We start from the raw sequence: 25,773 nt of genomic DNA on the forward strand, positions 1-25,773 counted from the left end.
GAAAGGGGAACGAAGCAAAATCTCTTCGTGTAAAAGTGTTTTAAAACCGTGAGGATAATGGTCATATATAATGGCCCAAAACTGACAATTAACGGTGGGCTTGGACTATGAGAAATTTTTTTGACCTGAATATTTGAATTAGTGACTTGGACAAAGTTTACCATCTAACTCTTTGGAATTTTAACGGTATTAATAATAGTATTTTCATATATATATATATATATATTACCATCTAACTCTTTGGAATTTTTACCATATTAATAATAGTATTTCATATATTTTTTTTTTTTACAATTAACTCTTTCGAATTTTTACCGTATTAATAATAGTATTTCATATTTTTTTTAATAAACTTTCATAATTATCCATCCTCAATATTTTATGGACATTTACATATTTTGATGGCAAGTAATTTTAAAATTCAAGGAAATCTGATAAAATATGACTATTTTGGAAATTATTATTATTTTTTTTTACCTAAAATATATTATTCAATTTTCATATAATAATAAACACTTTTGGATTTAAAATCACTCAAATTTACAAAATAATAATAATAATAAAAGAATTAAAATAAAAAATTACAATAGAGACTGAGTTTAACTATGAAGATGTGTTTGATTAATGAATATTACAGTTAAAAGATGAGCTTGATTAATGAATATTACCGTGATAAAATACTTGTACTTGCACATTAGGCTGTTAAATTTTGTATTTAAAATTTATATAAAAACTAACCAAATATAATGCTATATAAAATTATAATTTAATTTGATAGGATAATAAATAAGAAAATTTATCTGAGCCTGTCAAACAATACCATATGAGGTAAAAAAAATGGTAGATTATATTTTTCACTCCCGTTCAGTCAATGGCTAGAAATTTATCTCGAATCGCTCTCTAATTTATAACAAAATACACGACCTACTCTATTCCCGGAGTTAACCAAAATTAAGAATAAGAATACAATGCTAATTTATAACAAAATACACGACCTACTCTATTCCCGGAGTTAATCAAAATTAAGAATAAGAATACAATGCAAGACCCGCTACAATAAGAATAAAACAAATTAGAAGAGAGAAAAACAACAGTGGCACGTGGCACCAGCACCCGAACTCAACGTTCTTATGTTTTAAGAAAATTGTCCGCTTAAGTTGTTATTTTATTTGTATTTGTTTCGATATATTTCGATCATGGGTTCATATCTAGCAGTGAGACGGGTAGGCATCTCGAACAAAGGCCTCTTTTCCTGGATTTTTCACAACATAACAATAGTTGCAGATTCAAAGGGATCAAATTATGGATCTGAGTGGGGAAATTTCCACCATTTTTGTGAGTCTTACAAAGGAAAAGGAAATCCAGAAGACTTGAAGAAAAAGAAAAGGAAGGAAGATCTGATAAAGGCTGCCGACATCTTCAATGAACTCTCAGTGCTTTGAATCTTCTTCTTCGCAGAACTTGGAGTACTGCTCAGAGTCCATCAAATTCTTCAGTTCATTACTGTCACTCACCTCCACCTTAATTATCCATCCATTCTCATATGGGCTTGAGTTCACCTACGTTATTAACACATACATATTCATCAAGAACACCCAAATCACTCGTACTCATACTCATAATATACAACACAAAACAAAACAAAAAGCTATAAACAAAGGAATTGCTGTGTATGCATTGAGCCCAAGCCCGCCACTACCAAATATTGTCCGTCTTAGTCCGTTACGTGTCGCTGTCAGCCTTACGGTTTTAAAACGCGTCTGCTAGAGAGAGGTTTCTACACTCTTATAAAAAATGTTTTGTGAGATATCATAATCCACTCCCCTTTGGGGCCAGCGTACTCGCTGGCACTCGTTTCACTCTCTAACTGATGTGGGATCTCACAATCCACCCCCTCCAACCAATGTGGGATCATTCCCCTCTCCACCTCATCATTCACCCCCTTCGGGGCCCTAGCATCTAGCATCCTACCTGGCAAACTACCCGGTGTTTGGCTCTAATACCATTTGCAATAGCTCAAGCCCACCATTAGCAGATATTGTCTACTTTGGCCCATTACGTATCATCGTCAACCTCAAGGTTTTAAAACGCGTATGCTAGGGAGAGGTTTCCACACCCTTATAAAGAATGCTTTGTTCCCCTCTCTAGCCGATGTGATATATCACAATCCACCCCCCCTCCCCCCTTTGAGGCCCAACGTTCTCACTTGCACTCGTTCCCCTCTCCAACCGATGTGAGATTTCACCCAAAATGACTAGAAAGTTTTCGGTAGAAGCAAAGGGGAAGATAATTAAAGAAACGGTAATTTGTTAAGAAAACGTCCAAAGGTATTGGCAGGTTGTCTCCTGAATATGGCTAAAGAAAGCTGAATAATCCAAAGAATATAGAATATAGAATATGCAATATGCAAACTCCAATGACAACATTTTCATGATACAAGAAGAGTTGGTATGACTCAAATGAGCAGCAAATCTACCTTCACACATTTACATTAACCAGATATTTCGAGAGAGATCTCGCATAGTATGAGCTACTAGTGCACTGCTTTATATCACCAACGTAAACATGTCAAGTAATGAAACTACGACTCGAGTCATTCGTTAAATAGAAACCATCTTAAAGTATCTAAAAGTGCAAAGAAGAAGTAAAATAAACTTAATAATGAGTAAGAATATGAGGTCGAGGAACCCACCAGACCAGGGGAACTGCTGAGCTCGTCATTGACCTCAACGATTTTCCCCGACACAGGAGAGTTAATATCACTGGTAGCCTTGACACTTTCTACCGCACCAAAGCTGCCATCCTGTTTAACAGAGGCTCCAATCTCTGGTAATTCAACATAGACAACATCACCCAAATGATCTTGAGCATGATCAGTTATGCCAATAGTTGCTTTATCCCCTTCTACTTTCACCCATTCATGAGAGGTGGCATACTTCAAATCCTTCACAACTGCACAAATTCAAGGTACAAGTTATTTCCCTTCACATGTAGTTTTAAACATAAACTTGACTGCTAGATATTCCATAATTCCATTGCAATGCACTATAAATGCAAAAATTGGACTTCCATTGCAATCATGTGACCGTACGAAACATTATACTCTCAATTTTGCTCGCTTGTAAGACGTCGAATAATTGAGAAACAGCTTGCCGTTCCATAAGACTATGCTATATAATGTATTATCATACAAATGTACATGTGCCTCTTTTGCTCCTCATATGGATTTTATACTTCTACATCCGATCCCTTTCATTGCATTGTTAAGTAGATGCAAATATCAAGAATATGAAGTGCAAACTTCCAGAAATGAAAATTATCACAACATTTTTGTTATAGAAAACGAACAGAAAGTTATTGAAAACAATAAATTCAGGAAGGAAAACTAATATCAAAACTAGAAAACTACGTAGTTAACAATATCAGCAGCTAGAAAGGTCACCAAGGCACTGGTGTTAGTTCAAATAACAAGATTGAAATAAGAACACATGAACAAATTAAAGGAAGGCGATGAAAAGGAAAGTAGAATCGAATATCATGTTTGAGATTCATCACATCATAATTCAAATGGAAGGTGAAAAGATTTATAAACCGGTTCGAAATTCAAAAAATCATAAAGCAGAATGGCAGATATTCATCCATCTGCCTAAGATTCTAGATATTCATTATATAATCACCTCAATAATTCACAAGACAAATACAAAAAACGAAACAAATCCAGCAATTCATGCCACCGATCAAACAAACGGCAAATATAAACAAAACTCATCGCTGGAAACTGAGATCTTCCAATGTGAAAAGCAGATCGATCAGTTTCATTTCTTTTCGCCAACATTAAAAATTCATCTACCGCACAATCAGGCTAACAAAAATTGAGAAAGAAAAAAGAAAACCAGTACATAAAAAACGTGGATTCGGCTCACCAGAAGCAAACCCTCTATAGGGAATTGAGATCCTGAGAAATGAAGCAGCTCTTGAAGCCCAAAGCAACCTCGACGCCATTGATGAAACTTAGAAAGCTCTGTAAAAACCCTTTTCTCGACAGAAGCTTGTTTCGCTGCTAAATGCTTTGGCTCGCCGTCACTTCTAAGAGATCAGTTTCATGAAAGGGACTTTTATTAGCTTTCAGGGATCAGTATCACAGTACAGTAGCTGTGGAGATGCCGCCTATAATATATATATATATATATATATAATTTCATTTTATTTTCTTCGTTATTAAAAATACCTTTAAACTTTATCCTTTAAAAAATACTTTTAATATTTTAATAATGTTTCAAAAATACAATTTAACTTTAAAAAGTTTTCATACCCTTTCATCTCTTTTAAAATTTAAAAATATCTTTATTATTACTATTATTTTAAAAAATATATATATAATTTTAAAATTAATACTAACACCTTAACTTTTATAATAATAGTTAAAAAAAATTTTATGGTCAATATATGGAATATATGGATGGAAACTGTCTCAATACTTCATAAATTGTCTTCAAATCTTTTTAACGTTAGTTCTAAAAGTTCGTATTTTATTTTTTTTTAAATTTGTGTTTTTGACCTTTAAAAAAAAATTTGAAGGTATTAATAAAAATTTTCAAAACTCAAATCTATTAAAAAAAAAAGAATTTTTTAAAAATAATTTTGAAACTTGAATGATATCTTTACAATAGAGTATTAAGAATTTAAAATAATAATAATAAGCGTAAAGGTATTTTAAAAATAAAGTATAATTTTTTTTAATTTAAGTTTTTTTATTAAAATATCTTTTAAATATATAATGATATAAATTTTTTCCTAACTCAAATAATATTTATTAAATAATAAATCCAATCAAATTTGACCCTAATTTATTTAAATTTTATTTTTAATAAAAAGTAAAAATTTAATTCATAAAATATCTATTAATTTTTTAGAACATTTAATTAATATCAGTCATTTAATTTTAATATATATTTTTAAAAATTATTTTTCAAATAATTAAAATTAACATTAATATTTTTTCATTTATTTGAAAATATTTCAATTCAAATAGGTTCATAATCTCGTCTAAGTGGTACGAATTAGATCACGAATTAGATTGAATTGATCGAATTTTTACGAGTTCATATCCATTTGGTCCCACGTTTGAGCGTGAGGATGACAGGTGGTGGGTCAATGTGTCAACAATAAACCCACTTTCGCCACAGGCAAGAAACTGAGAATGGGAGGTAGGTGGGCTTTGTTTGGTACCTAAAATTGTGTGCTTATTTTGGAATTTTTCTATTTATTTTAATTTCTTCTTACAATTTACTCTTTTTTTTTCTTTTTCTTTTTTTTAATGGGAATAATATTTTTCAAATAAAATAAAAAAAGAAAAAGATTTTCGGAATAATACTTTATTGACAATAAATACTTTATTTTATTTCATTATCATTCAACTTTTTTTTATAAAGTTTTTAATTGAAACTTTTAGATTTCACATTTTTTTTTCATTGGTTTGATGAGTACAAGAGTTTGAAACACTATCGCCCCTGGTGTCAGACTTTGACACCATTTGTAACCGTTTAAGTTCATAGCTAGTAGACATATTATTCTACTTGGATTTTTCCTTTCAGGCTTCCCTCAAGGTAGGTTTCCACACCTTACAAATATTGTCCTATTTGAACTTTCCCTTTTAAGCTTCCCCTCAAGGTTTTTAAAACGCATGTGCGAAGAAGAGGTTTTCACACCTTTATAAACAATGTTTCTGTAACAACCAAAATCCACCTCTAGCAGATATTGTCCTATTTGGGATTTCACTTTCGCGCTTCCCCTCAAGGCTTTAAAACGCGTCTACTAGGGAAAGGTTTCTACACCCTTATAAATGGTGATTTATTCTTCTCCCAACTAATATGGGACATCACAATCCACCCCCTTTGGGGCCCAGCGTCCTTACTGGCACACCGCCTCTTGTCTACCCCCTTCGGAGAACAACGAGAAGGCTGACACATTATCCGGTGTCTAACTCTGATACCATTTGTAACGCCCCAGATCCACTGCTAGTAGATATTGTTCTCTTTTGGCTTTCCCTTTCGGGCTTCCCCTCAAGGTTTTAAAACGCGTCTACTAGGGGAAGTTTTCCACACCCTTATAAATGGTGGTTTGTTCTCCTCTCCAACCAATGTAAGACATCACAGTTTTGTTCTTCTCAAGAATGTTACAAACAAGGCAGAAGATTATGAATTCAGACAGGCAATAGAGTTTTCACATCTTTATGTATTGTTCTAACAACATTTGTAACCTGTTCAATCTGTTCTACACTTGAGCATGCTGAGAGAAGTACTTTGGCAGTTCCTCCATCTGGATAACAACCAGCATCAATCATCTCTTCAAATATTTCTAAGCATCTTTTGTAAAGCTTCTTTCTCGAGTAGGCGCCAATCCGTGACGTCCACGTCACGACGTCGGGTTCTAAATTTTTTGCAGGAAGCATTTGAAACAATTCCTCCATTCTCTCCAAGAAACCTGCTCGTCCATAGACATTGATCAAGATGTTGTACGTGCTGATATCTGCTCTATATGGTCCTTTTTGCATGGTAGAAAGAAGATCTTCCATTTTTTCAAATTGACCTAAACGGCCATAAAGATTAAGCATGCTGTTCACCACAAATGTGTCTGGTTTTAGCCCTGATTTATGCATCTGACCAATAATATCTTCACATTTAGCTGTATTGCCAGCGTTTGAATAGGCAGATAAAAGAAGCATGAAGGATTTCATTGTTGGGGTTATCCCAATTCGTCTCATTTCTTCGAAAACGGATTGTGCATCTAAATTGCATAAGGTTTAGAGTTAGAAAAGCATTATAAGAAAATGATAGCTTCAATTTACACATATTTTTACACTTAGATCATTCCCTGGTCAGTCAATGCAACCTTCCTATCGGGAGGGAGTCCCATATTGGCTAATATAGGGAATGATGGGTTTATAGGTAAGGAATACATCTTCATTGGTATGAGGCCTCTTGGGGAAGCCCAAAGCAAAGCTATGAGAGCTTATGCTCAAAGTTGACAATATCATACCATTGTGGAGAGTCGTGATTCCTAACATGGTATCAGAGCCATGCCCTTAGTCATGCTCAAATGTCGAACAAAGAAGTTGTGAGTCTCGAAGGTGTAGTCAAAAGTGACTTAAGTGTCGAACAAAGGGTGTACTTTATTCGAGGGCTCCATAGGCCTCGGAGTAGGTTCTATAGTGTACTTTGTTCGAGGGGAGGATTGTTGGGATGGAGTCCCACGTTGGCTAATTTAGGAAATGATCATGGGTTTATAAGTAAGGAATACATCTCCATGGGTATGAGATCTTTTGGGGAAGCCCAAAGCAAAGCCACGAGGGATTATGCTCAAAGTGGACTATATCAATACCATTGTGAAAAGTCGTGATTCCTAACCCAACATACATAATTTGAGTTGGCTCTCTTTCTTTTTAATACCAGATTTTGATGATATGTATTCGGCAATGAGGGTAAACCTTGACGTCAATGAATTATCAATGGAAAAACTGTTAAATATATCCTTAAGTCTACATACCCTCATGAAGTCCAGCTCTTCCATATGCATCCACCATGATATTGTATGACGCTCTATCTGGTTCACACCCCATGTGTTGCATGAGTGAAAAAATTTCGGCTGCTCCATATGGATAGCCAGCACGACTGCAAGTGACCAAAAGGGTATGCTTTTTAATAAGGAAAAAATTACATCGAAAGGCTACTACGGTACTCTAAATTATTCTAATGCATGAAAAGATAAAGCTCACCCACAAAACATCAAATTTATAATCAATTCTTCAACATTGTTCTTAGATCAGAAATATTGTAACTATTAGAAGAGGAACATTAAATTTCGATTGCCTACCAAAGCTCACTAGCCATCAAGGTCCATATACCAGCCAGACATTCAAAGACTCGACCATTTTGAAGTGAACAGTGAAAACACTACTAACTTTTACGAATGAAGACTATATCTACAAAAAGATCGTACCAGATTAGTTTTACCTATATGACTCCATGAGGGCATTATAGGCATAGACATCCGGTTCATAACCAGCTTCTTGTAGTTGCTCAAATATTTCTTCGGCTTTCTCACAAAGCCCCTCTCTAGCAAATGCGTTTACTAAAGCGGTAAAGGTGCAGATGTTAGGTTTGCACCTTTGACTTCTCATTTCGTCAAATATCTTTAGTGCCATATGAGACTTACTTTCCTGCATGAACCTATGATTGTTAGGCTAGAAGGGAAAAGATTAAAAATCAAAACCAATTTCAAATCTACATAAGATTGTCATTATTTTACAGAAGCTTCAGGCCTTAAAGATAGCAGAACTTATTGTGGATGGTATGGTATTAACGCTCCATTGAATAGGTCAGGAAAGTGAATGAGGGTTTTGGATAACTGTACTAAAGCAAACAAGACATGACGAACTTTAAATGCTGATAAAAGAGTTCTTAATTTAACCTGTCTGGGCTCACCTTTCCATATATGTTTATTAACATTGTGTATGTATCTGTAGAGGGTTGGCACCCATCTCTCTTCATCCTGTGAAAGATCTCTACTGCTTTGCCATTGTTTCCACCCTTTACCAAACCATCAATATAAGCATTGTACACAATTGCACCTGTATAACAATTGACATAAATTTTAAATTTTCTTTGTTTCTTCTGTTCATTTATCTTGCAAGTAAACATTCAGTTTCTCAAGCCAGTTGTAGCAATGTCATCCTTTACTTTCAAAGTATCATCAATATATCTAAAACAGTAAAAAATACCAAACAAACTCTACTTTAAATTACTCAAAAGCTCAAAAACAAATAATTACTGGAATTGACATGACATGGCAGCATTGATTTGTTTATAAAAACAAAAAACAAAAGAATATGATGCATCAAGAATAATTTAATGGTCAAGATATGATTTCACGTGCAAGATTTTTGTATGACTAAGAATTATCTTTGAAGAGAAATTCAATACTAAGGCACATGTTTTGATATGAATTGAGGCTTAAATTTCTAAGCAAGAAGTTGATAATACTAGCTCCTTCTAGCAGATGACAAATGAGTAATAAACATACTTGGTGGAAGGCCATACTTTCGCATTTCAGCAAAGACAGCTTCAGCCTTCTCTAGCAATCCAGATTTGCAACAGGCCTTCAGAAGAAGTGCATAAGTATCTTCGGTTGGAATGCAATGAGATTCAAGAAGTTCTAAGTATGTTGATTCTACATCCTTATATAGGGATCTCTGCCCATAAGCATCCATAAGTAGATTGTACACAATCACATCTGGTCGGAAGGAGCTTTTGTTCAATATCCATTCACATATCTATAGAATTTCAGCAGCAAAAATAAGTATAAGTACAAGTTTCACAATACACAACCATTTTGATGACATAAAGCTCTCTCTCTCTCTCTCTCTCTCCTGATATTTATTTAAACCATTCAAACTATTCATCCAGCTTGCATGAACTCCTACGTCATACACACAAAGAAAGCACATTGTGACTTGAGATTTGCTTATCCATTTTAATTATTCATCCTGTTTGCATGAGCTCCTCAGTTAGGAATCACGACTCTCCACAATGGTATGATATTGTCCACTTTGAGTATAAACTCTCATGGCTTTGCTTTGGGCTTCCCCATAACGCCTCATACCAATGGAGATGTATTCCTTACTTATAAAATTCATGATCATTCCCTAAATTAGCCAATGTGGGACTCCCTCCCAACAATCCTCAATAAACCTCTCCTCGAACAAAATACACTATAGAGCCTCCCCTGAGGCCTATGGTGGAGCCCTCGAACAGTCTCCCCTTAATCGAGGCTTGGCTCCTTCTCTAGAGTCCTCAAATAAAGTACACCCTTTATTCAACACTTAGTCACTTTTGACTACACATTCGAGGCTCACAACTTTTTTGTTCGACATTTGAGGATTCTATTAACATGACTAAGTTAAGGGCATGGTTATGATACTATGTTAAGAATCACGACTCTCCACAATGGTATGATATTGTTCACTTTGAGCATAAACTCTCGTAGCTTTGCTTTGGGCTTCCCCTAAAGGCCTCATACCAATGGAGATGTATTTCTTACTTATAAAATCAATGATCATTCTCTAAATTTACCAATGTGGGACTCCCTCCCAACAATCCTCAACATCCTCTCACCCTACAAATTTGCATAACTGTGCATCTTAATGTCTAACTAAACTATCAGGTTTTTTTTCCAAAGGAAAAAGCAAAGAAGTTGAGGAATCCTTGTATTTGGTTTGTTGCATGACTGAACTATCAGACTAATTCTTACCAATATGATTGGAGCCCACTTCTTGTTGAGACGAAGTTGCACAGCTACACTGATGATATCATCCCAAGTTGAATTAGTGGCAGGTAGTGTGTCAAGAAAATGCCAGAGTCCCATATAATCTACTTCTTCCCTAACAAAGTCCATAATCTGTTGAGCAGTAGGCCCCAAAACAGGGAATATCCCATCAACAAAACCAGATCCATACTTCCATCCTCGTCCCCTCAGGGAACCACCTGAACAAAGTGATAATTAAAATCAAGATAATATACGCCAAAGTTAAAAGTACAAAACACAGTTTCAAGTTTGTAGCATATCTTACATCGTTTTCTTGACAATCTTTTGCGATTGAAGGTTCTCAATTTTCCGCGTCTATCAACATAAGCGCCATCACGTCTGGATTTCTCAACAACTTCATTCTCTGCACATTTTACTGTCCATCTGAAATCAGTTCCACAACATCTCGGTTGTAAGTATATGTTGTTAACTACGCTTCCAAAAATCAACCTGCAGAGTTTTTCATAAAAATATACACTTAACGAATACCAAAAAAAAACTCTATCAGTATCTATTGCAACTGTAGAGACATTGACATAACAACCAAAGATAATGAAAGCATACATTATAAGTATATATAGTAAAATGCGCTTCAACAATCTGCAAATGTATCCATACAAATTTACACATAACGAATTCAAAAAGGCTACTATCCATACAGATTTACCAAAGATAATGAAAGCATACATTATAAGTAAATCTACAGGCTTCTATCTGCTTTCATTACAATCATAGATAGACATGTTGCCATAACCATTCAGATAACGAAAGAATACACGAGACTAGATCGATCGATTTAAGCATAAATGTGTGTAAAACTCAAATCCTTCTTAAAATCAAACTGCACAAAAACACCATAAACAAAGAGAAAAAAAAAATCTAGATGAAGTTATAATGACTCATTCCAACACAACAATGAACGGATTCGTTTATGACTAACATGAAATATTCGGAAAAACAATCCGATATTCTCCAACTTGCATTACAATGATGCGCAATACCAACACCAGAGCTTCCATTGCCAGATTAAGACACCGACGAATAAACTACACAAACTCAAAACCAAATTACAAAGTTGCAGGCCACTATTGGAGTGTTTGGAAGTGAAATTGACAGGGGAAGAGAAGGGTCATAAGCTTAACCGAAACAAAAACAAGTTGGAGAAGAGAAAGCTGATGAACTTACATGAAAGCGCCGAGAAGAGATTACAGCAGGTGGATGAAAGATTGAGGAAATGGAAGAAGAAAAGTTATGGCAACGTCCATTATAGATATGCATTGGTGTGGCCATGTGGGTTTTTATCTCTACGAAGGGAATGTGGAGTGGAGCTCTCTGTTTGTATTTAAAAATATCTAAATTTAAACCTTTTGTTTTTTTTTATTATCCTTTAAAAAAAAAAAAACATTTCCTTTCAAAATTTCAATTAAAATTAGTTTAATACATTTAATTTATTTAAAAAATATAATTTAACTTTTAAAAATCCTTTTTTTAACTCTCAAATTTTGGTTAATATCTTAAAATATTTTTAAAATTTTAAAAAATATACAAATTTAAAAAAAAAATTATATTCCGAACCCTTAAATATTTATAATACTTTTAAACTTTTTAAAAAATTGAAAATATTGAAATTTGATTCACAAATTTTTAAACTTTTTAAAAAATTGAAAATTTCACAAAATCGACCAAGATTGATTGATTCATTCATAAAATCGAGCTTGAAATATATTCGTGATGCTGACATAATTTATTTATATTGAAAGTAAGCCGGAACGAAAACAGTTATACCGCCTAAATTACATCAGAAACAATTTCGGGACAGGGCAGAATGATCAAAACGAGCCTACCGAGCCACTTAGTCGAACTGAGTCAGACCAGCCAAAACAGAAAATATAGAGAATGCAGTTTCAAATGGATCAAATTATTGATATCAGTGGGAAAATTTCCACCATTTTTGTGAGTCTTACAAAGGAAAGAAAGGGAAGGAAAAGCAACTGATCTGATAAGGCTGCTGATATCTTCAATGATCTTCTTCTTCACAGAACTTGGAGTACTGCTCAGAGTCCATCAAATTCTTCAGTTCATTACTGTCACTAACCTCCACCTTAATTATCCATCCATTCTCATATGGGCTTGAGTTCACCTACGTTATTAACACATACATATTCATCAATAACACCCAAATCACTCGTACTCCTACTCGTATACAACACAAAACAAAACAAAATTGTTCATTTTAGTCCGTTACGTGTCGCCGTCAGCCTCACAGTGCTAGAGAGAGGTTTCCACACTCTTATAAAAAATGTTTCGTTCCCCTCTCCAACCGATGTGAGATATCATAGTCCATCCCCCTTCGGGGCCGCCAAGCGTCCTCACTGGCACTCTTTCCCCTCTCCAACCGATGTGGGATCTCATAATCCACCCCCTATGGGGCCTAACGTCCTCCCTAGCACACTACCCAGTGTCTGGCTCTGTTACCATTTGTAACAGCCCAAGCTCACCACTAGCATATATTGTCCGCTTTGGCCCACTTCATATCGCCATCAACCTCACAGTTTTAAAACGCATCTACTATGGAGAAGTTTCCACACCCTTCTAAGGAATAAAACATCCAACGGTAGGCAGGCTGTCTCCTGAATATGATCAAGGAAAGCTATAGAATCCAAAGAACTTAGAATCTGCAATATGCAAACTCAAATGACTTGTTGATGATACAAGAAGAGATACTAGTGCACCTCTAACATATAAATATCAAGTAATCAAACTAAGACTCAAGTCATTTGTTAGATAGAATCCATCTTAAAGTATCTAAAAGTGCAAAGAATAAGTAAAACAAACTTAAATCTTTCCAGAGCCATTGTCAGATCATTATTAAGAGCAAGAACATTCGGTCGAGGAACTAACCAGAGCAGGGGAACTGCTGAGCTTGTCATTGACCTCAACGATTTTCCCCGACACAGGCGAGTTAATATCACTGGTAGCTTTGACACTTTCGACCGCACCGAAACTGCTATCCTGTTTAACAGAGGTTCCTACCTCTGGTAATTCAACATAGACAACATCACCCAAATGATCTTGAGCATGATCAGTTATGCCAATCGTTGCTTTATCCCCTTCTACTTTCACCCATTCATGAGAAGTAGCATACTTCAAGTCCTTAACAACTGCACAAATTCAAGGTACACGTTAATTCTCTACACTCATGTTTCAGCTTGAAAACAATAAATAAAAGCGGCACGTGAGATCCCACATCGGTTGGAGAGGAGAACGAAACATTGCTTATAAGGGTGTGGAAACCTCTCCCTAGTAGACATGTTTTAAAAATCTTGAGGGGAAGCCCAAGAGGGAAAACTCAAAGAGGACAATATCTGCTAGCGGTGGGCTTGGACTGTTACAACTGGTATCAGAGCCAGACACCAAGTGGTGTGGTCCTCAAGGGGTGGATTGTGAGGTCCCACATCGGTTGGAGAGGAGAACGAATGAAGAATGTGGAAACTTCTCCCTAGCAGACGCGTATTAAAAACATTGAGGGGAATCCCAAAAAGAAAAACCCAAAGAGACAATATCTGCTAGCTGTGGGTTTGAGCGGTTACAAATGGTATCAAAGCCAGACACCAAGGGGTGTGCTAGCCAAGGGGTGGAATTGTGAGATCCCACATCGGTTGGAGAGGAGAACGAAACATTCCTTATAAGGGTGTGTAAACGTCTCCCTAGCAAACGCGTTTTAAAAACCTTGAGGGAAAGCTTGAAGAGGACAATATCGGCCCGCGGTGAGCTTGGGCTATTACATGACATGTGCATAGAGTCTATCTACTAGCAAAGCAAACCCAGGGAGGAAGATCGATATCAAAACGAGAAAACTAAATTATCAGCAGCTAGAAAGATCACCAAGGCACCGGTATTAGTTCAAACAACAAGATTGAAATAAGAACACATGAACAAATCAAAGGAAGGCGATAAAAAGGAAAGTAGAACACAATATCTCATGTTTGGGATTCATCACACAACAATTCAAATGGAAGGTGAAAACACAATGCATATCAACAGATGTAGATTTAGCAGTAGAATAACATCTGTGAACCCAAAAACAGAGAGAAATCCTGCAAATCTTGAAAAGGGTAAGCCATTGATCAAACAAACGGCAATATAAACAAAACCCATCAATGGAAACTGAGATCTTCGAATGTGAAAAGAAGATCGATCAGTTTCAAATATCCATCTACCAGACAAACAGATCAATCAAAACTGATAAAGAATTAGGAAAATCAGTACATAAAAAACGTGGGTTCGGCTCACCAGAAGCAAACCCTCTATGGGGTATTGAGATCCTGAGATACGAAGCAACTCTTGAAGCCCAAACCAACCTCGACGCCATTGATGAACCTTGAAGCGCTCTGTAAAAACCCTTTTCTCTGCTTAATGCTTTGGGTTGCCGTCGCCGCTAATCAGCAATGTGGGATCAATATCATAGGACTGTAGGGTTGGTAGACAATATATTATTTTCTTGGATTTATACTTTACATTTTACGTATTTTGGGTGGATTTGGTTATTTTGGATGTGGGATCATACGCATTAATCGAAAAATAGAGGGAATATATATGACTCAAACATGGAACGGAAACTAAGAATCCCCACATCGGAGAGTGAGCCTGCAAGATGGTGGGTCAATGTGTCGCCAACAAACTTACTTGTAACACAGTGATAGTTCGTGATCGGTGCCTTTGTTGGCTCTGCACCCTTTTAGGTAGGTGGGGTTCACATATTTTTTTATAAAACTTATTTCAAAACATTCATTATTAAATATTAAATCTATGAAATTTTTTAGGTCGTATTGGTTTTTTTTTTTTTTGCATGAACTTTAACTTTCGCTTTTTTTTCTAAAAAAAAGACTGGGTTGAAATATGAATAAATAATTGTTCCTATGGAACCTTATCCTCATCCAAGCCATTAATTTTTTTCTAGTCGTTATTATCTATATTACCGATTTTTTTTTTAGGTTTGAAAACAAAATAGATGAAATCAGGTTCATGAGCAAATCTTTCTTTAATTTTGTCTTTCCAACGAAATCAAATCTAGTCATACCCCTGGTTCAATAGAATTAATCTTTTTTAAAATTAATAGTAAATTATAGTTCAATCCAATTTTATTCGAGTAAATTTATTTGAGTTGGGTCATCAAGTTTTTTTTAAATTGAGTCTTACAAAAGACTCGTCTTTTTTTTTTAAATTAAGTGATTCTTTTGACAAATTAAGAATTTGATGAAAATACTTTTCAAACAAAATAGAACTAGAATTTGGGAATTTTGAACTGTAGTGTTTCAAGAGTTGAGAGCTCTGAGAGACTCTCGTCGCTTTACTTGGCATTCAAATGTCCCACATGTAATCCTTGTGAAAGATACCATAGAAACTGAAAGAAAGTACCATAATTTTGGTTACCAATCTGGACTTACTAATTTTAAAACAAGAAACCTTCTTCACAGCATCTAATCCAAGCATGCATGCATAATTCCTTGACTAACATACAATGGTGGATGTATTGGAAACCTAAAATGTCCATACAATTTTTCTTCATTAACTTTCGCAATGGCAGTGCCAGGCATCATCAAGCTCACAGCCAAGTGCCAGGCTACTTCACTTCAATATCAAACACCCACTGTTGTCTTTTAAAAGAATTTACCTTCGCAGGCAAAAACATATTGCTTACTCTACTTCAGCTAAGTAATCATCAATCTCAGCAGGGGTTAGTACTCTGCAAAATAATATAGGCGTACCAGAAGTCAGTATCAATCGTAAGTGTTTCTGTTTCGGATAGAAATCGAAAAATCAAACTCGAGAGTAGAGACGAGATCCAAGAATACATGTGTGTGTGCAGAAAATGGCTGCTCTTAACAGGAGAAGATGAATGAAATAGAGATACCAAATGGAAAGTCTATTTCTCATGACATGAATGCACCACACAAGCCTTAAAAGAAGTAACCATCAAAATCTTTTTTAATGCTATAACATGAGCGTCATTACCAATTGATAACTCTACATATATATAAAACATTTGTGGAACACCAAAGACGCTCGAAAATATGCAGAAGGTCGAGATTTTCCAGTTTCAAGCGTTATCATTCAAACGCAACTTTCTAGGTTTCTACACTAAACCTCACCAATTTTGGTACAATACACTCGCAATGAAGCACATTAGCACAATAGCATAACACACAATTCAACTATGCATAAGGGTTTTGAAGTTCAACCCAAGGGAAAAGGTTTTTCTTTCCAGTAAAAGAGAGCAGGAGAGACCAACCTGAATTTCTTATCCGTGCCAATTATTCCAATTTCAATGTTTTTGCTTGAGATCTGACCTTCAAATCTACGGAAGAACAAAAAAGATTACCAATGATTAGCCATAAAATAAGAAACAATAATATTTGGGTGCAGACAGTATGCATATACATAATTTACAAAATGAAGATTTTAAATTTAGATCACTTGAAAGAAACTGGTCAGAGAATGAATATATTTAGCTTAAAATACTTTCACCAATCCCCAAGCAGCCCTATGGTGCTACATGATTATGAAGTTTCATATCTTTTATATACTTTCTCTTCTATGTAAATTAAGGTCTACGCATAATATCATCTTGAGAATCAGACCTAGCAGGTGCAAGAGAGAAACTTTGAGGCCACTTTTAGTCTTCTAAAAGCACAGGCCTTTTGAATTTGAGTTCGTTTTAAAATATAGGCAAATAGATTAGCCTTCCAAATTTGTAGAAGTAACTTCCAAGTTGACCAAGGAAATTGATCTCTCCAGTTGAACTCTTATTAAATGTTAAGATTTGTGTGGATAATGAAGTAAGGACATAAGTTCTCCCTGTCATCATTACTCCCTCTCCATCCCAAAAATGCTGTGATTTCATAGCATCTCCTTCACATGAACTAATCCGCACTAAATTTTCAAGGTAGAGAGAGAACAACATACGAAGAAACAAAGTTCATACATTAAATGAGATTCTTTAAAATATACATACCCCTCTTTTAAGGTTAAGATGGCAGTGTGCACTGCATCATCAAGCTCCATATCATCGGTATACCTAAATTGAAAAGTAAGATCGCCAAAACTGTCAGGAAAGGATGAATGACACCAGGAACCAAAATAACCCACAAAACTATCTGTGGTATGCTACTTGGCATCATTTAAATCAGATGCAACGGATAATTTTTAAGTTCACAAAGCTCGCTTTGGGTTCTATTTAATAAACTAAACAGAGTAATTAATGTGAAATCTGACGCAGCAACTGCTCAGTTTGACTAAAAAATTCAGGCGGCAGAAAATAGAACAGATACCTTTTTTCTAGGAATGTTTTGGCGTTAGAAACATTCTTCCCCATTGCAGAGGCTTTCCAAGAGAAATATGAACCAGATGGATCCACCTAGGGAAAAATTATTCCATTCAAGAAGAAAAGTGAATTGAGGTATAGCTTTTCAGTGGTGCTAACAAAAATTCATAACTTTCTATGAATATATCTATCACTTTCTATATCTATGTGGATAAATATATATACATATACAAATGCATATACATATAAGGGATCAATATTGTAGCACAAGACTTGAAAGGAGAAACAGCAAGTACACCCGAAAAACAAAATAATATTCAAAAGGTGGGAACATGGATTTCATTACCAAGTTTACATGAAACTAAAATTAGGATATGTATACAAAAGACAGAGAATTATAAAATTAAAAGCCTCCTTAAATCAGGCATTTAATGTGTTACTATTTTATCAAGATATAAGAGATAATCTACCTGGTACAATTGAGGACCATTGTCGTCAAACCCAGCAACCAGCAAAGATACTCCAAATGGCCTTACTCCACTAAAGACAAGAAAACACAGAAAATAAAACTTTTGAATACATGGACCAAATTTAAAAGATCTATTAAGGCAAATGGCACCCAAGTTCCAGTCTGAAAACAAAATATTGGAAAGGCCAACATGGTGCGGCAACTATTTTCATTGAAAGGAATGATGAATAAGAGAAAATGGGGGAATGGAAGCTTGAAAAGAGTAAATTAAAATAGAAATTATTTATCAAAAAAAGGATGCCATCCACATTATGTCCATTCAGAGACTTCAAAATAAGTTTTTTGCAAGTTAGGCAACACCAATTTGTATCAAGCTTTCATTTAAAATCTAGAGTTTGAACAACTTTCAGGGCAAGAATTGTGGATACCCAGATTGGGTGAACTCCTGCATTACAGCTGCTGTTTCCCTCACAAGTTGGGTGACCGGAATTGGTTCCTAAGATACATTTTACACAAGTTACAACCATGTGAAGAAAATCATAAATACTATTTATATATATATATATGTTCGCTTACGCAAGAGGGAAAATTGGCCAACAATCAAGATTGTGAAAAAGCTCAACTATATTAAAGAAAATCAACATGAAACAAAGATTGTTCATATTCATTTAAAAAGTTTGTGCTCTTATTATATGAAAAGAGAAGATAATGAGCACAATAGGAAACTGCATTAAAAAGGCCAAAAGAAGGGCCACAAAAGAACAGCCTAAGGGCCACAGGAGAAAGGTCACGATAAGATGTAATTTGATAATCAATCGAATTTTTTTTCTCCATATTCCAGCAGGCATGCACACACAAACTAAAGAGTACAGTTACGAAGAAAATCAATATGAAATTTAAAAACTCTCTGTACCTAGTGTATCAAAGTGTCTTATGAAGACCGATTATACAAACTAAAGTGTTTCAGTTATGAAGAAATTTGACATATGAGTGGAAACCTCATTGTACCTTGTACAGTCTATGATATTGCTCTGCCTGCTTCCTACTTTTTCTGACCAGAACTCTAAAATCAGGACCCATGCCACTGTAGAAAAAAATATCATAATAGAACTTGAAGGTGCTAACTTAGGGCAAAAAAAAAAAAAAGAATGCTAAAAATAGATGGACTCAAATAACTGCTCTGTCCGAGCTCTAATGCTCAAGACCACAGAGATGCATATTTAAAAGAAAAATGTGACAGATCATAAGAAGAATAACACGATTTATGAACAGTACCAAATTAAAACGTAAAACTACAATTCTTACTGATACTAAGTAAGATTTTTTTATTTTCCAAAAGGCTACTCTATAGTCTTGGTCCATAATGTTAGCCAATAGTGGACTGTATTTACAGACTCAAACACAATCTTTGGAGTTCAAATTACATGTTATCATAAAGGCAGAGTAAGTCACAAAGACAGCAGATTATAACGACTAACAACATCAGTCTGAGAACACTCCAAAAAGTCTATCCGTGAGAGAGAAACATAGAAGAAAAGTAATAGCGCTGTTGCCAAGAGGTGAAGAAAATCAAACCTATAAACAACTCCAATGTTTGGTGTCAGAGACTGTATCTTTTGAACCTGAGACAGAGAAAGCGTCATAAAATATAATGTGAACCATGAGAAAGGAGTTAAAGAAATCATAACTCATGTTTACTAAATTGAGTTACGTACAGATGTTTCATCAACCAAGATAGAAGGTAGTTTCTTTTCAGTCGCAATGACAACACCATTGGCAGCTGCAAGGAAGAAGGTATACCCAGACATAAATACTTCGACATCCTTTTACACATATCCAGAGTTATAATCACCAACAACATAAATGCAACTTTCCAAGAGTAATTAAGCAAGAACAGACAAACTCATGCATGTATAAGCCGCAAAGCTAAGTATGAGATTGAGTACTCATTATGAATTAATCTAAGGTTAAGACGGTTGGATGAAAGTCCCACGTCGGCTAATTTAGGGAATGATCATGGGTTTATAATCAAAGAATACTATCTCCATTGGTATGAGGCCTTTTGGGGAAGCCCAAAACAAAGTCATGAGAGCTTATGCTCAAAGTGGACAATATCATACCATTGTGGAGAGTCGTGTTCAACTAACATGGTATCAGAGCCATGCCTTAGAACTTAGTCATGTCAATAGAATCCTCAAATGTCGAACAAAGGACCCCAAAAAAGAAAAGGAGTCGAGGTTCTTCAAAGGCATAGTAAAAAACGACTAAGACTCCAAAAGAAAAGGAGTCGAGCCTCGATTAAGGGGAGGCGAAGTTTGTTCGAGGGAGGTGTTGGATGAAAGTCCCACATTGGCTAATTTAGAGAATGATCACGAGGTTATAATCAAGGAATACTATCTCCATTTGTATGAGGCATTTTCGGGAAGCCCAAAACAAAGCCACGAGAGCTTATGCTCAAAGTGACAATATCATACCATTGTGGAGAGTCGTGTTCAATTAACAAAGACAATTAATTATATAATAAAATAAGATCAAAGTGCTGAGATCATAACTCGAGAAACAACTTCTTTATCCAAGACCCTGAGAATTCTGAATAAATCATTATGTTTACATGAAGCAACATGAAAACACTGCTACGATGAACTCGGATGAACTCGATAAAAACAAAAACTCAAATGCTCAAACTCAATGAGACCAATTAAACCAAGCATCATTTGGCGTCAAGATACCTTTGATACCAAGAGATGTCTGACCAGATCCAACCGCTGTCAAGGCGTGTTCGATCTGCACAAGCTTGCCGGAAGGACTGAGCAAATACCACAAAAACACACCATAAGAAAGCAGAATCGAGAAAGAGGGAGGGAGAGGAGGAGAGAGGGAGTTGAGTGAGAGACCTGAAAGTGGTGAGAGAAAAAGAATACTGGCTGTCGCCCATGCCGTCTTCCAAGGAGTGAGTGTGCTGGAGAGGAAATGGAGAATCGAGAAGAGGTTCTGAAATGGGAGTGTTGTTGAAGAATGCCGGAGAAAAGCAGAGCTCTCTCTCTCTCTGGTGCTGAAAGACCCGGGGGATTTCTTGTTGCCGAAGAAGGCTTCTGGGTACGACGCCTCGACGGGCCCTTGGCTTCTCTCTGGGCCTTGCGGCTCTCGGTCTTTTGTTCTTTTACAAAAGCTTTGGCCGAATTAATAAAATTAATAAAAATAACTCTAAAAATATTCTTAAATTTTTTAATTTAAAAATTATTCATCAAATTTTAAAAATAAAAGTAACGCCTTAATCTTTATTTAAAAAAGTTATTGACGAAAACTATCAATCTAGGATTCATAGATCATCTCCAAACTTTTTTAATTATTATTTTTTATTTCTAAAAGATCATCGTGTTGGTCCCACCTGATTTGTGAAAGTTTATTTGAGGTGGCGTCTCAACTCCAGGCACTGGATACCGTTGTGAAGCCAAATGTGATATTAAGTTTATGCACAATAAGTCGACGAACCTAAAATATAGAATTAATCTGTGGTTATTTGTTAGGTCAAAGATGTGATGAGAGCCCTGTTGAGTATATTTATTCTTTTTCAGATTCTTAAGGATACTGGTCGAGACGATGGGGTGTTTGGGAGCTCAGTAGTCATAGAGAAATGTCGGCCTGAAACATATCTAGGCTAAGTCGCTTGAGCGCGAGCAATTTTCGTCGTCGACACAACACCCACCATCGGTTGAGGTCGAGGAGATGCCTCACGCAGTTGAGGTTGAGGTGCCACCGTCGTCACCTCCCAAGAGTAGATGAAGGAGGATCGTGCACAAAGATTCTCCTGAGGAAGTTCCTTAGGTGCCAATGGGACCTGATTATGCGGTCATTGTTAGTAAACCAAACTTGCAGTCACAAACAGGATGTGGGGGATGACAACTTGTGGTCCTTTGAGGGCAGTAAGATTGACCTAGTCGCAGCAGAATCATGGCTGGAAGCTGTGGAATTTAATAGACGAGACATATTTGCTCCAAAGTTTGTAGTGACAAAAAGATGAGAACTAGTCGATTCATAGCGGGTTGGAAGCTGTGGAATTTAATAGACGAGACATATTTGCTCCAAAGTTTGTAGTGACAAAAAGATGAGAACTAGTCGATTCATAGCGGGTCTCAAAGACAGAATCATTCAGTGGTAGCTCATGCTCGGTCTGACTATGCTGCAACTCTACGTTTATTTATTTTAAAAATTTAGTAATTTTTTTTTTATTTCAATAATATTTTTTTAGACGAACGAGTATTTTTATTAATTTAGCCTAAAAACTTGTTCGAGTCATCCAAATTTTTCAACGTTACTTAACGAAGTGGTATTGGGCTTGGGCCAATTGTCGAACCATGTCATTTAATCCGTTTCATTTTTGGGCTGGGCCTTAATGAATATGGGCCTTATGAACCGGGCGAAAATGGCGGAAATCGGAAACCCGTGGACTACAAAAAGCAACCCGAACAAAACCCGGCACCATCATCTTGCTTCGCAAGAAAGGGTCTGCTTAAAGCTTACTGAACAAAGCTGTTTGTTGCTGCTTCTTCTTCTTCATTTTTCTTCAGTGTTGCAGGCAAGTAGATCTCTCTCTCCTCCTAATACTTTCTTGATTTTTCGTGTTCGAATTTTCATCGTTTAGGAATTTTGGCGCTTTTGATATGATTCTGATTTCTCAGTGTTCGTGCAGAATCTAGCGAGTTTCTTCAATTGAATCGCAAAATGTTTCTGACCAGGTGATGATCTAGTGCATTCTTTGCTGCGGCATTTTCGTTCTCTTTCTATTTTTGTTTTGTTTCTATTGTTTAATTTTATGTCTCTCTCGTTTTGTCCTTCTGATTCTGGGGTTTTTCAGGACTGAGTATGATAGGGGTGTGAATACCTTCTCTCCTGAAGGTCGATTGTTCCAGGTTGAGTACGCCATTGAAGCTATTAAGGTATTCTATTGTTTTTCCTTCCCTTTCGTTCTCTCATTTCTGGGCTTTTTCCATTAAATTTCGTGTTGAAGTTTGTGAGATTCGGAGAAGGGTGGTGAAGTTGAGTGAAAAAACCTTGAATGACTTTTTTTTTTGTCCATTTTGTTGAATCAACTGATTTTCCTTAATTTTTGCAGCTTGGTTCGACTGCAATTGGTTTGAAAACAAAGGAAGGCGTTGTGCTTGCTGTTGAGAAACGTATTACATCCCCACTACTGGTCTGTTCCTTTGCCTTAAAAGTTTCTAAATTCGTTGCTATTGGTTGTCATTGTCTATTGCATATATTATCATATTCAGCTCAAGTTAGATGCCTAGCAGTCTACGTAGGCATCGTAATTGATATGGTTGCCTATGGGATATACACAGTTATATACAAGCTCAACTTAAATATCTTGCCACCAATCTTGAAACTGAAATTTGTACTCTAATTTAACTGAAGTTTAGCTATTGATCCATCTTCTTTTTTGTTTGGATTTCAAGGCAGCCTTTTTTTTCCCCTTCAATTGTGAGGTTGACATTTTTGGAACTTTTATTTAGGAACCAAGTAGCGTGGAAAAAATCATGGAAATTGATGAGCATATAGGATGTGCAATGAGTGGATTAATTGCTGATGCTCACACCCTTGTTGAACATGCTCGAGTTGAGACCCAGGTGCTGTTGATGCTCTTGCCTTGCATCTATAGTTTATATCTTTTAAAGGCAAGCTATTGAATTTTGAACTTCATGTTTTGCAGAACCATCGGTTCTCATATGGTGAACCAATGACTGTGGAGTCTACAACTCAAGCTCTTTGTGATCTAGCCCTAAGATTTGGTGAAGGCGATGAGGAGTCCATGGTTATTACTGCAACTTTTCTCTTTTCATTTTACTCCATCTCTTCTCCACTTCCTGTTGAATTAATCTTGACTCACTGTAAAATGGCAATGGCTTAACAACATTTATTTTGTTAATTAGCATCTATCTAAAATATAACCTTCACATGTATTATTTGATTAGGGAATTATTTCACGCTTAATCTTTTGGATGTAAAAAATAATGAGTTCTTGAATAAGTGACTTTCTGATGTTATTGACATGAATTTATGCAGATATTAGTATACTTTTCCAGTGATTTTATTTAGATGATATCCTGTCCTAGTAAAATGTAGGATGGTTGTATAGTGTATTTTGCATAACCATCTTCCATATTTGAAAGAATTATATCATTTCAACTTTTCGCAATGTTGAAAAAGGAAACATGTTGTCACTAGTTTACTTGCTAATATAATACATTTTTTTCTCTCTTTACAGTCTCGACCATTTGGTGTAGCTCTTCTCATTGCCGGCCATGATGAGAAGGGGCCCAGCTTGTAAGTTAAACACATAATGAGCAAACTGATTTATATGACTAACTGTTATTTCACTGCAAACTGATATATGTGACTAGCTGTTATCTCACTGCATTCTGTATTTTGTACCACCACGTCCACGGCCCAAGTGATGGCTGTGGGTGTGTTTGAACTCTTTTTTTTGCATCCTTCTATTGGGATGGCATGGAAAAGGGGTTGCATCGTTTTTTATATTTCGTACTTTTAGGTATTTTTCTCATGTGTTTCATACTTGTAGTAATCATACACCCAGGGAAAAAGTTAAAATCACAACTTTTGAAATTTATGCGATACTGCCTGATTAGTTGCATTCAAACACCTTTGAGCTGAGAGACATGTAGTGTAGAAAAACGATATAAGTTGGAGAATTAAATGGTCTTCCCCAACCCTAATGACAGAGGAGATTATAATTTAGAAAGATTCCAATCAACCGTAAGTCAATAAAAAGATATCATCACACTGCTACTCAACGTACCCTCAAAGAGATTATAAATTCACTTGGGTCATCAAATGATACACTTTATCATTTTTATCCCAATGTTCCTCATATTTTTCTCTTCTATAGTTCAACCACCATCAAAATAATCAAGATTGACTCAGAGTTAGCGTTTCTATGTTTTCTTTTGAGATAAGGACCAAAAAGGCAGTTGAAGCAAAAATCATTTGTATGCCAGTTTCTGTCTCATGCATGCATCTTCAAGCTTTACGAAACAAGTTTTGGTTCGGCACTCATGTCTAATTTTAAGTTCTCTCGATGATTAGAACATTAAATCCTCTGCTGAGGCCACTGCATTCATTTGCTTTTTAATGCCAAATAACTTTTTTTTAATCATTGTTAGCTATTACTTGTTTGCATCATTGATGCAATTTTTGATGTAGCGTTCATTTTTAGTTGTGTAGAAGGCTGCTAGCATTGTATACTGTTTTAATAATATTCATATCAGAACGTTGTGCATCATCAGGATTCAGGAATATGCATTATGGATTAAGTAAAATTCCCTCCGTAATATGCTGGCAGAAATGATGTTTACCCCTTAGTTTTTAACCTGATAATCTGTGGTATGCAGATTCTACACTGATCCATCTGGCACTTTCTGGCAATGCAATGCTAAAGCTATCGGTTCAGGTTCTGAAGGTGCGGACAGTTCTCTGCAAGAGCAGTACAATAAGGTATGTTTTCTACTATATTGGTGTCAGATATAACTGAATGCTATGCTGGTGGACGGCTTTTCCTTTTTCTTCCATTTTCAGAAAAAAAAAAAAAAAAAAAAAAAAA

General features: G+C 35.7%; 5 protein-coding genes across 7 annotated transcripts in view; 1 reads left to right on the forward strand and 4 right to left on the reverse strand.

Annotated features, from left to right (window-relative positions):
* Positions 1-1,230: 1,230 nt before the first annotated feature.
* On the reverse strand, positions 1,231-20,889 carry LOC111434000 (glycine cleavage system H protein 2, mitochondrial-like). Of its 2 annotated transcripts, XM_023071292.1 has the most exons (7): positions 20,885-20,889; positions 20,787-20,788; positions 15,737-15,744; positions 14,656-14,800; positions 13,264-13,523; positions 12,388-12,502; positions 1,231-1,444 (listed from the first exon to the last, which is right to left on the reverse strand). In XM_023071292.1, the coding sequence occupies exons 4-7, from the start codon at positions 14,732-14,734 to the stop codon at positions 1,431-1,433; spliced, it is 468 nt and encodes a 155-aa protein (XP_022927060.1). In that variant the 5' UTR covers positions 14,735-14,800; positions 15,737-15,744; positions 20,787-20,788; positions 20,885-20,889; the 3' UTR covers positions 1,231-1,430. The 2 variants fall into 2 exon arrangements, with proteins under 2 accessions (XP_022927060.1, XP_022927061.1); XM_023071293.1 differs by lacking the exons at positions 15,737-15,744; positions 20,787-20,788 and having other exon boundaries at positions 1,279-1,444; positions 14,656-14,774.
* Positions 1,276-4,167, reverse strand: LOC111433999 (glycine cleavage system H protein 2, mitochondrial-like). Its single transcript, XM_023071291.1, has 3 exons — positions 3,924-4,167; positions 2,693-2,952; positions 1,276-1,559 (listed from the first exon to the last, which is right to left on the reverse strand). Exons 1-3 carry the CDS (start codon positions 4,000-4,002, stop codon positions 1,431-1,433), a joined length of 468 nt encoding a protein of 155 aa, XP_022927059.1. The 5' UTR covers positions 4,003-4,167; the 3' UTR covers positions 1,276-1,430.
* On the reverse strand, positions 6,177-11,662 carry LOC111433996 (pentatricopeptide repeat-containing protein At2g35130). Its single transcript, XM_023071286.1, has 8 exons — positions 11,548-11,662; positions 10,628-10,812; positions 10,309-10,541; positions 9,082-9,331; positions 8,484-8,629; positions 8,013-8,218; positions 7,546-7,670; positions 6,177-6,786 (listed from the first exon to the last, which is right to left on the reverse strand). Coding segments are annotated over exons 1-8 (1,731 nt in total). The 5' UTR covers positions 11,550-11,662; the 3' UTR covers positions 6,177-6,202.
* LOC111433998 (proteasome subunit alpha type-2-A) lies at positions 15,768-21,282 on the reverse strand. The gene is made up of 11 exons (XM_023071289.1): positions 21,050-21,282; positions 20,885-20,961; positions 19,871-19,935; positions 19,731-19,777; positions 19,164-19,239; positions 18,584-18,651; positions 18,157-18,226; positions 17,694-17,779; positions 17,378-17,440; positions 16,655-16,720; positions 15,768-16,108 (listed from the first exon to the last, which is right to left on the reverse strand). Exons 1-11 carry the CDS (start codon positions 21,088-21,090, stop codon positions 16,060-16,062), a joined length of 708 nt encoding a protein of 235 aa, XP_022927057.1. The 5' UTR covers positions 21,091-21,282; the 3' UTR covers positions 15,768-16,059.
* Positions 21,283-22,646: 1,364 nt separating this feature from the next.
* The window catches only part of LOC111433997 (proteasome subunit alpha type-5), a 4,540-nt gene continuing 1,413 nt past the window's right edge, over positions 22,647-25,773 (forward strand). The window contains exons 1-8 of one of the 2 annotated variants that reach the window (XM_023071287.1): positions 22,647-22,731; positions 22,846-22,891; positions 23,011-23,092; positions 23,269-23,349; positions 23,669-23,782; positions 23,866-23,967; positions 24,421-24,479; positions 25,565-25,667. In XM_023071287.1, the coding sequence (XP_022927055.1) occupies positions 22,878-22,891; positions 23,011-23,092; positions 23,269-23,349; positions 23,669-23,782; positions 23,866-23,967; positions 24,421-24,479; positions 25,565-25,667 (555 nt within the window). In that variant the 5' untranslated portion in view covers positions 22,647-22,731; positions 22,846-22,877. Of the gene's footprint in view, positions 22,732-22,834; positions 22,892-23,010; positions 23,093-23,268; positions 23,350-23,668; positions 23,783-23,865; positions 23,968-24,420; positions 24,480-25,564; positions 25,668-25,773 lie in introns of both variants that reach the window. The other variant, XM_023071288.1, reaches the window with a different exon arrangement.

The sequence above is a fragment of the Cucurbita moschata genome, unplaced genomic scaffold (assembly GCF_002738365.1).
Source record: "Cucurbita moschata cultivar Rifu unplaced genomic scaffold, Cmos_1.0 Cmo_Scf00044, whole genome shotgun sequence".
Taxonomy (NCBI): domain Eukaryota; kingdom Viridiplantae; phylum Streptophyta; class Magnoliopsida; order Cucurbitales; family Cucurbitaceae; genus Cucurbita; species Cucurbita moschata.

What these genes read in the sequence shown, in the direction of transcription:
- LOC111433998 (XM_023071289.1), bottom strand. Translation starts at nt 21,090, where the DNA reads ATGGGCGACAGCCAGTATTCTTTTTCTCTCACCACTTTCAG. An exon ending in TTTTCTCTCACCACTTTCAG is followed by an intron (nt 20,962 to 21,049) that starts GTCTCTCACTCA and finishes GTATTTGCTCAG; the next exon opens with TCCTTCCGGCAAGCTTGTGC. An exon ending in ATGGTCCTCAATTGTACCAG is followed by an intron (nt 17,780 to 18,156) that starts GTAGATTATCTC and finishes ATTTTTCCCTAG; the next exon opens with GTGGATCCATCTGGTTCATA.
- LOC111434000 (XM_023071292.1), bottom strand. Translation starts at nt 14,734, where the DNA reads ATGGCGTCGAGGTTGGTTTGGGCTTCAAGAGTTGCTTCGTATCTCAGG. An exon ending in CCATAGAGGGTTTGCTTCTG is followed by an intron (nt 13,524 to 14,655) that starts GTGAGCCGAACC and finishes GAATTTGTGCAG; the next exon opens with TTGTTAAGGACTTGAAGTAT. An exon ending in TCAGCAGTTCCCCTGCTCTG is followed by an intron (nt 12,503 to 13,263) that starts GTTAGTTCCTCG and finishes TTAATAACGTAG; the next exon opens with GTGAACTCAAGCCCATATGA.
- LOC111433999 (XM_023071291.1), bottom strand. Translation starts at nt 4,002, where the DNA reads ATGGCGTCGAGGTTGCTTTGGGCTTCAAGAGCTGCTTCATTTCTCAGG. An exon ending in CTATAGAGGGTTTGCTTCTG is followed by an intron (nt 2,953 to 3,923) that starts GTGAGCCGAATC and finishes GAATTTGTGCAG; the next exon opens with TTGTGAAGGATTTGAAGTAT. An exon ending in TCAGCAGTTCCCCTGGTCTG is followed by an intron (nt 1,560 to 2,692) that starts GTGGGTTCCTCG and finishes TTAATAACGTAG; the next exon opens with GTGAACTCAAGCCCATATGA.
- LOC111433996 (XM_023071286.1), bottom strand. An exon ending in GCCCTCATGGAGTCATATAG is followed by an intron (nt 7,671 to 8,012) that starts GTAAAACTAATC and finishes GGTCACTTGCAG; the next exon opens with TCGTGCTGGCTATCCATATG. An exon ending in AAGAGCTGGACTTCATGAGG is followed by an intron (nt 6,787 to 7,545) that starts GTATGTAGACTT and finishes TATGCAATTTAG; the next exon opens with ATGCACAATCCGTTTTCGAA.